Below are 9114 nucleotides of genomic sequence, written 5' to 3'. Positions count from 1 at the left end.
GAGCCAGTGTTTAGTTTGTCTGCTCTGCTACTGTACAATGTAACATGGTGGACTCTATGGAAGAGGACCCACTCTCTCTGTAGATATAAAGAGCTAAAATAGATAAATAAATACAAATTCAGGTGATTATACACTAATGAAAACATATTAAATATTTTATTCCATTTCTGCCATTAGACTAAATCTTAGACACTGGATCTTTAAAATTGAGCAGTAAAAGCTAACTCCTGATATATAAATTTTGTTTCTGTACAGACAGTATGCTATTATTTCATTTGGGGTTCTGCTTTATGAGTTTTCATTGTTTTACTGCATATATTGAATGTTTTATACTCTGATGAGATGCAATAGATATGATACATTTTATATATCTATATTCGCCCTTATACTTGAGGAGAATGTGTGATGTGCATGTATAGAATTTTGTGTATGTATAACTCAGTAAGCGAAAGAGTCTTACCTCATTTCATGTTCTGTAGGCCCCTTGCCTATGTGCACACCAGTGCCATATTGGCTTCCTTCCTCTCGCTACTTTCTATATGAAATAGCAACACCAGCACTCAAAGCCAACTAAAAAGATGCTTTGGACATTTTTCAGCCACATGTGCAACCCCTGATGATCCTTGAAATGCACACATTTACTGCCAATAGAACCTTTTTGGAACTTGAAATGTGAAAATGACACACCCAGAAAAGTAACTCAGTCAAAAACTGCTTGTAAGAAATTGTTAATAATAATAAATATATTCAGTATATTATCACAACTTTTCATTTACATTTACATGTATTGATTTGTCCAAATTTATGTTAAATCCTGTATTAATATCTCAACTTGGCAGTGATCAGTGTTAAGTATTAATTCAACTCTGACCTGTTTTTAACTGTTGAACTTCTTTTCACACTATACATACAAGCATACTATACTCATACAAGCATTTACATTTTTATATCTACATAGTTTTTGTTCATGTCTATATATGTTTGTACTATGAGAGCAAAGTGTAGCCAGAGTCAAATTCCTCCTGTGTGTTCCCATACCTGGCGAATTAAAGTGATTCTGATTCTGTAAATGTAGGTGATGGAAAACACACATTTGTGTTTGAGCATAACAAATGATGCACAGTAGGTCGTGTTGAGGAGCATGGATCATTGTATTGTTAAAAGAAAAAACTTTGATATAAATGACAAACATTTCAAAAATAATACTTGAGCATTTTAAAAGTATTTCAGACCACAAAAACAGTTAACGGATGGTTTTGAGTTGTCATCAAGAGAAGAGATTAAGCATTGTCTAGTAAACCTCGCTTTTGCTTTTGTTTTCGAGACGAAGCCAAAGGTCAAAAATATATGGTCAGAATGTTATATATTTATCTTTGATCCACCGCCTTCAGTAAACTGGGCGTTTCTCGACGAGCCAAAGGCGTGCTCGTACTGTCAGAGGATGTTCGATTTATACTACAAAGGAAATATGGGAGCGGGGTTAATGTGTTACATTAGGCTGTTTTTTTACCCAAATATGATTATGTGACACATCACGTGCACAAAAATACATTTTCGACTTCTGCTCTTAGCACAAGCGTTTCAGTAATCACACACAGTGACACAACAGTATAAACTTCGCTAGTCCGGGCCACAGAAAGTTAAAACTCTAACTGACGGACGTACTGAAGTGACACGCTGCGGAGCCAATCGAATCTCGAGGCCTGCTTTGAGCGATGGAATTACAACCAATAGTTTCGCTGTGAGCGTTTGAGTGACAGGCGCTGTGGCTGTGGTGGGGGAAGGGGTCGCTGAAGTTGACGGAACCGCCATCTTGAAAAGTGCTCTCCGATGATCTACCTTTTCGCGCCTGTCAGAAGCAGTTTTAAACGCTTTCTTTTCCTTGTCGGGATTCCGTCTTATCCCCGCGTTCGTTTTAATAAAGCCTTGGACTAATGGCAAGATAAGCTACATGCTGGAGACTCGCCGCTTGCCGCTGTCTGTCGGTAGGTACACTGGCTGCCCGCACTCGGTGCTGAAGAGACGGTTAGCCAGCAGGCTTCAGACAGCCGGCTAACGTTAGCTGCTTAGCATGCTCGGCCTGTTCACTGCGCTGTCACACACTCTGCTGGATTTCTCGCTAGGGCAGGGCTAACGCTAACGTTACATCGCAGTGTTATTAGGGATGGTGAAACCATAGCGGTATTTAGTCAGCCACTTCATGTTCGCATCCGGCTCTCACATGCTGCTTAATCTGACGCAGTCCACAAGTTCGATCAGGATTTTAGGTGACCGAGTTAGCTAACAATAGCTATCGAGAGCTAGTGGCGTTAGCCAGCCTGCCCGAGCCGGTGTGTTGCTGTTTTGGGCCCTGCTATATAAACGCTCTGAGTTAGTGCGAACGTAGTGTATCGACAGCAAACAACGTTAGCCAGCGTTACCGAGTATAAAGCAGATAATGCCTTGAATTTTCTACTGCTGTTTGTGTGACACGCTCAGCTGAAATGAGCGCTAGCGTCAGACGTTCGGTTTATTCAGCTGAACATCACACGGCCATCATGGTTTTTTCCCCAGGATCGTTGAATTTGCGAGCGAATGGTGGAAACTGGTGTACCTGATGGTTATAACGAACGTTTCTATTTGAGACAGGCTCAGGCTGATGGCTCTGAATTGTATTGCTTAAAGGAAAGCGCTATTGTTTTTTTTTTGTTTTTTGTTTTTTCCGTGAGCAAAGTACGATGAGAACGTAACGGTCAAACGTATCTGAACTGTCGGTTGCTGGTTACAGTACAGAAGGGTTTATTTTGGATTTCGGTGGACTGAAACTCTAAATGACGTAACCTTTGTTTTCCTTTAATTGCTTTTGGCCTTTTGCTTTATGTCTCCCGTGTTATACTGCGGTGTTCACGTCACCATTATAGAGGGACAAACTCTATAACTTGGTTTGGGTTGTTAAGACTTTGTATGATTTATGTATGTCCTTTATAACTGCAGTGGTAAGGATGTATGATCCGATACTGGGATCAGATGTTGAACTGTCACTGACCAAAATAGTGGGATCTGGTATCTGATAAGGGGCCCATCTATTTATTCAGGTCAGTTCAGCCACACACCATTAGACTCATGCTTAAAGGTAGTGACCAACAAACATGTCATACATATGTAACAGACACCTCCTTAATGGATAGAATTATAAAGCAGCCTGTTCACCATGTAAACAGACACATTTCAAACACTAACAACATGTCCTTTTTGCATTTTGCATCATAAAATGTCAAACTAACAAATTCATCAGTTCAGTACTAGGCCTGCTGAGAAATCATGGTCTTCATGCACCACAGCTGAGCAGGCGGCGGTGCAGAGTCCACTGCTGTCCTGTCCTGGAGATGCTGGCTGGGTCTCAGACCTCCACACTTTACTTACTTCACTTCACTTTTAAGCGCTGTGCCAGCATCCCTGCAGTGTCCCCTGTGAATTTCTTCCTGTTGTTGTCAGCTGTATTTATATCCCCAGGTGCTAACACCAGGCTCGGTGGAGGGCTGGTATCTGAGGATAATACTGCTATATTCCTCAGTATCCTGGTGCTCCACTGTTTTTCTTGGGCAGTTATACCAGTTGCAGACTGAACCTTGTTCTCAAGTCATTCTAACACTAGAAGGGAAACCAGTTGGATTTGTTGTGCAGTAGGGCTGCCACAAACGATTATTTTGATAGTCGACAAATCACTGATTATTTATTCGATTAGTCGACTAATCGGATCCACCTTCACCCCAGACTCTTTCCATGCCGACCCAGAGCCACCGCAGAGGAAATGCGCCCGGCGGAGGCCAGTCAGCGCCGGGGAGAGGTCCCACGAAGGGATCGTCCCACGAGGGGATCCTCCCACATCGTGCGGCCGTCCCTAACCCGCTGAGTTGAATCCCCCGGGCAGACTGCGCGGAAGATGCGGAAAAATTGCGGTGATTGGTGATAAAATTGCAACACCGCCCTGAATTCACGGGGATTCACTGAAGTTGCAAATCGCAACATTGTGAATTTCTGGAGGGTCTGTGTTATGGTATCATTTACGGTACAGTCAGGCCTGATGCCGATTACCACTACTGCGTGTGTGTGTGTGTGTGTGTGTGACAGAAAGGTAGATGCGGCAGTTGAAGCTGCAGCCACAGTTTTGAGAGAAAAGCAAAGTTTAAAAAAACAAAAACAAAAAAAACGAAGCGTCGAGTACTAAATTAGTTGTCGACGATCTTGTTCGTCGACATAATCGTGACTAATCGACTAATCATTGCAGCTCTATTGTGCAGTCAGATTACACTTGGACACTTGGACCCACTGCTCTAACTTTCCCCCCTTTTAAACTTTATTAACAACGTAGTGATTTCCAGACAGGAACTTAAATGTCACAAGCCACAATCAAGTTACCAAATGACTTCTTCATATACTGCTTGTGGACTTCTGTATTTCTGTTTCAGCTGCTACATTATTTGATATTGGTGTTTAAATTCTTATTGCACTCAACATTTCTAAGAATTTTGATTCCTGTTTATGTTAAATGTTTGTTTTTACCACGTTACATGTTTATGGTACTTATTGCGTGTGCAAGCCTATGCTCTTCTGTCACCATGCAGAGCCAGGTGGCCCTAAACACTCACTATGAAGGTTGTGTAGAGGCCTGCAAATGACCCTACCACAAAGGGTGTCAAAGCGACTTTCAGTGTTTGTAAATTGGATGAGAGGATGAAGTTGAACTATCCTTCTGGTCAACGAAAGAAATGAACAAACAAACACTGTGAGATTGAATTGTGGGAAGAGCTATCAGGTGAACTTGTGTTCTCTCCTGTCCAAGTTTGATGTCAGTAAATAACAGTAAAGTTCAGTCCATGCTTGCACGTCATCACTCTGTGGTCTGTGTGTCTTGCTAACCCAAGTTAGCTGGGCAGTGCATCTGCTCTGTCTGTTTTGAACTCTTTCAAACGTTTGAAAAACACCAACAGTCTTCTTAAACTGCAGCTTGCAAAAGATAACTGCATTGCACATGAACATGTGTTTATATGTGCATGCATATGAAATGAAACTCCAGCAGCAGCCTCCGTGTGACCAGTCCAGACCATATATGGGCCTAATGGCACTCCCCATAGCTGTACATCTTTCAGTCATGATTTAGTTACAGCTTTAAACTAATGCAAGATGGAAAGCCATGCATTGACATTGACTGTTGATTAAATGTTGAATACAGATGCACACCTCTCCGATAAAAATCATCATCAAGTATTCGTCAAACCATAGTATAATAGAACTCTATGTTTGAAATTGTCTCATAATGTGAAGACTGGACTAATAACCAGGCAACAGAGCCAAAGCTCCACATGAGAGTGCACTTTTGATGACTGCCATCCATCAGTATCTAGAATGCCTGTGTTTAGAGCAGAGGGTTGTCTCATCTTGTTAGTTCATTTCCAGTTTGTTGTCAAATGATATCAGTCAGATTTTAGTGTTCAAGGTCTGTTCTGTTCATTCAACATATTTGCTGCAGTCTATTGGTATCATCTCATTCTTCTATATCACTTTTATCTGTCTGTCAGTCTATCCATCCATCCATCCATCCATCCATCCATCCATCCATCTATTCATCCATCCAGTTTCTGAAATGCTGCTCTGAAACTGAAAATATGCTACGCTGGCTGCGGCCTTGTTGGATGTACTGCTTTTTTCACCTCCTGGCTAATCTAAATAAATTAAAAATCCAAATTTCATCGGTGGACCTGAGGGGGGATTTTCCACATTGGCTTCATTTCCCATCAATGCTGCTTGATTTTTGGCAAATGAGAAAGGCCCACCTCAGAAATATGAGCTATATTAAAAGGGCAATATGTATGTATGTTGAAGACGGTGAACCTCCATGAGCTCAAAACGAGCACAGCCCGGTTTATTTTCCTTACTAGCTTCCACATCTGAGTCTAAATTTCAGTTTGAATGTTCTTAAGCTTACAGACAGAGACATGGTTGAGATAATGTTTGATTAATGTAATAAAGCTTTTAATCAGTGATTTGAACGGATGTATAACTGTATATATATATTTTAATGAGTGCATGATATCTTAATTCTAAAAGTATTAGGTGACTAAAAATGACCTCCTTATATTTTTTCTAATTACAAGTAATCTTTGTAATTGCTATGATATAAAAGCAGTGCTATATTTCTTTAACATCACCTGTTTCTGTGTCTTTATCACAGGTGTGTGCTGTTGAACTGCTGTATGTGTGTTTGTCAGTCTGTCCATCACCGCTCTCTGCCTGCCTGTCTGTCCGTCCGGCTAGCCTGGAATGGGCCACAACTCCCAAAGACTAGAACACACCTCTTTATAACCTGAGCTCCACCGTCTGGACTCCAACATACTCACAGGTAGGAAGAAGGACCTGGTAATGACTCATTAATTAGCTTAGTCATAATATGATGAAAGAGTTGTTTTGTGTTTATTTTAATGACGTGTTGGTGACATTTGCACAATAACTTTTTTTTTTTTTAGAGTTCAACATGTTTTGGAAATTTGACCTCCACACCACATCCCATATTGATACGCTGTTAGAGAAGGAGGATGTGACGTTGACGGAGGTGATGGATGAGGACGACGTCTTGCAAGAGTGCAAGGCCCAGAACCACAAACTGGTGGACTTCCTGCTGAGACCACAGTGCATGGAGGACCTGGTTACCTTCATCACACAGGAACCCAGTACTGATGTTGAGGAGAAGGTTAAATACAAGTAAGAGAAGCTTGACACCTTTCTAACCTTTACGTCTCTCTCTGTGCTGTAATACATTTATTTAGCTGTTATGACTGTCTGTGCTGTTAATGGTTGTACACATTCACAGAAGGCAGAGTCAAACTTTGAGCAGTCTGATGCAGTCTAAAGCATTTCATTTGTGGCCTTATCATCACAGTCATTGTTCAAGAAGGAAACTGTGTTTCCACATCTGAGGACCTCAAAGCATTTGATAACTAATAAATCTGTGTCTAAATAAATATGAGCAAATTTCACTAATGACAAAGTTAAAGACCATGCCATTTTACCACACAAGAAAACAATGTGTTGCTGTGCTTTCTATAGGATATAATAAATGGATGCCAAGAGACATGTAGAGGTGAAAACTTGTGCTATTGTTATTTGTATTCAAGATCAGCACAATGGAACAAACCGCATATTAAGTTCAATCTTTAATGCATGTACCTATTAGGTGAAACCACACCCACCTTAATATTAGTCACTCCTCGTCGGGAGCCATAGTTAAGTTTGATTAGAGCATAGAGGCTGTATTATGTGCGTCTCTGCTTGTGTCTGTGTTTTTCTTGCGGTTGTTTCATAAAACAAACAGCCAGCAGTGGAGCTGATGGAGTGGGTTGTGACACACTGACTGGACAGGCCAGGTGTCAGTGCTGGCTGGTCTGAACCTGTGGTCAATCTCTTTCTCTCTCCGGTCCACTCTCAAAACAAATGCTGAATTGTTGGAGCTGAAGGTAAGTTGTAGTTGTATCTAGCCGCCTGCAGCAAAGAGCAGTTCCAGAGGAGGAGTGATCCTGAGCAGCAGCAGGCCAGGCAGGAGACAGCCAGAGAGGATGATGTGTTTATGGGGAAACTACAGTTCACAACTCACTGTATCAGCACCATCGCTGGCTATTGTTTTCCAAGCCAACTGCAAGAAAAACACAGACACCAGAGCTCCACGTAATACATCCTCTATGTTCGACTCCAACTGTTAACTCATAGTCCCTCAGAATTGATACAGGTTTTCAGTGTCATTGCAACTGTTTATGTTGTCCTACCACAGTCAGAACACAGTGTAGAAACAGAGTAGCAGAAAAGGGGGAGCTGATGGGTGAGTCAAGCTAGCTACAGCAGGTTTGTTTTCAGTCCGATTTTCTGCCTGTTTGTCACTAATATTATATAGTATATTTACCCTAGTCAGTGTCATAATGTTCCTGAATTAACGTCATATTGTGTAGAAAGATGTTGAGCATATTTCTGGTTTCTAAATCCATCTCTTCCTCCACCATGACTCCTCTGTGTTTAAACATCATTGTTGCAGCAGTCAGAAAAGGCACACACACTTCTGATGGAACCAAGTCTTAACTTAAAGCACTTCTTGAATCCTATCTCTAGTTGTATAAAGTGACATGGTGTGGTTTCATCTAGCAGACACATTTTCTAATATCATTTCAAGTTGTTTTACCAACATTTATCTTACAGGCAAAAATAAGTTTGCTCTATAAATGTGCTGCTCTTTATCTTAGCTAATAGTTAACGTGGAGTTGTACTTGGAAATGACTCCTGGTCAATAAAAGGAGGAGAATCTGGTTTTGATGTTTGCCTTCCTCCATCTCTTCTCACACACACAGGCCAAAATAGCGTAGCTGTGCTGGAGCAGCAGTGTGATGCAGCAGGATACTGTGCTCATTGGCTGTTAAGTGAAACAGGCTATTTGAATGGTCTTATGAGAAGTAGTGTTTGTAATGCACTGCAGTGAAAAGTGAGAAATGTGTGTTCCTTGTCCCATCAGAACTTCTTTTTAAACTGAAACTAACGGAACCTTATCCTGCTGTTCTTTTACCCACACACACATGTATAGCCTTTTGGTTTATAATCATAATGGAAGAACAAATTTGTTTACAACATCACATTGGGTATCTCATAGCTCAAAGAGATCCATCAAAGTTCTAATCTTGCAGTGTAACATTATTCTTACAGTCTTTGTCATGCTTCCTGGCCTCTATTAGCAGCTTATGGTAGTTGTCATAGTATGAAACCTCTTTCTTCTATCATGAAGAATCTACAGTATATAGTGTCTGCTCTTCCAGTTTAAACATTATGTCACATTATTCTAAGTGACGTATTGGAAGAATCTAAAGAACAGCCTTTTCTCTCTCCCAGGTATCCCAACATATCCTGTGAGCTGCTTACATCAGATGTTGGCCAGATCAACGACAGACTGGGGGAAGATGAAAAACTGCTGATGAAACTTTATGGCTTCCTCCAGAATGAGCCGCCTCTCAACCCTCTCCTGGCCAGCTTTTTCTCCAAGGTCTTGTCCATCCTTATAGGACGAAAGCCTGAACAGGTACGTCGATGAAGAAGGGGTTGTAT

The 9114-nt window shown here is 41.2% G+C and overlaps 1 protein-coding gene across 7 annotated transcripts in view; it reads left to right on the top strand.

Moving 5' to 3' along the window:
• The first annotated feature begins 1744 nt into the window (after window positions 1-1744).
• Window positions 1745-9114, top strand: part of ppp6r3 (protein phosphatase 6, regulatory subunit 3) — a 28851-nt gene continuing 21481 nt past the window's right edge. For 4 of the 7 annotated variants that reach the window (XM_019269869.2, XM_019269868.2, XM_019269867.2 and 1 more), the window contains exons 1-4: window positions 1747-1985; window positions 6212-6379; window positions 6504-6738; window positions 8902-9088. In XM_019269869.2, the coding sequence (XP_019125414.1) occupies window positions 6512-6738; window positions 8902-9088 (414 nt within the window). In that variant the 5' untranslated portion in view covers window positions 1747-1985; window positions 6212-6379; window positions 6504-6511. Of the gene's footprint in view, window positions 1986-6211; window positions 6380-6503; window positions 6739-8901; window positions 9089-9114 lie in introns of all 7 variants that reach the window. The other 3 variants (XM_027273058.1, XM_019269866.2, XM_010746532.3) reach the window with 3 other exon arrangements.

The sequence above is a fragment of the Larimichthys crocea genome, chromosome XXI, assembly GCF_000972845.2.
Source record: "Larimichthys crocea isolate SSNF chromosome XXI, L_crocea_2.0, whole genome shotgun sequence".
Classification (NCBI taxonomy): Eukaryota; Metazoa; Chordata; class Actinopteri; family Sciaenidae; genus Larimichthys; species Larimichthys crocea.
Note: the sequence above shows the minus strand (reverse complement) of the source record. Positions and strands in the feature narration are given on the sequence as shown.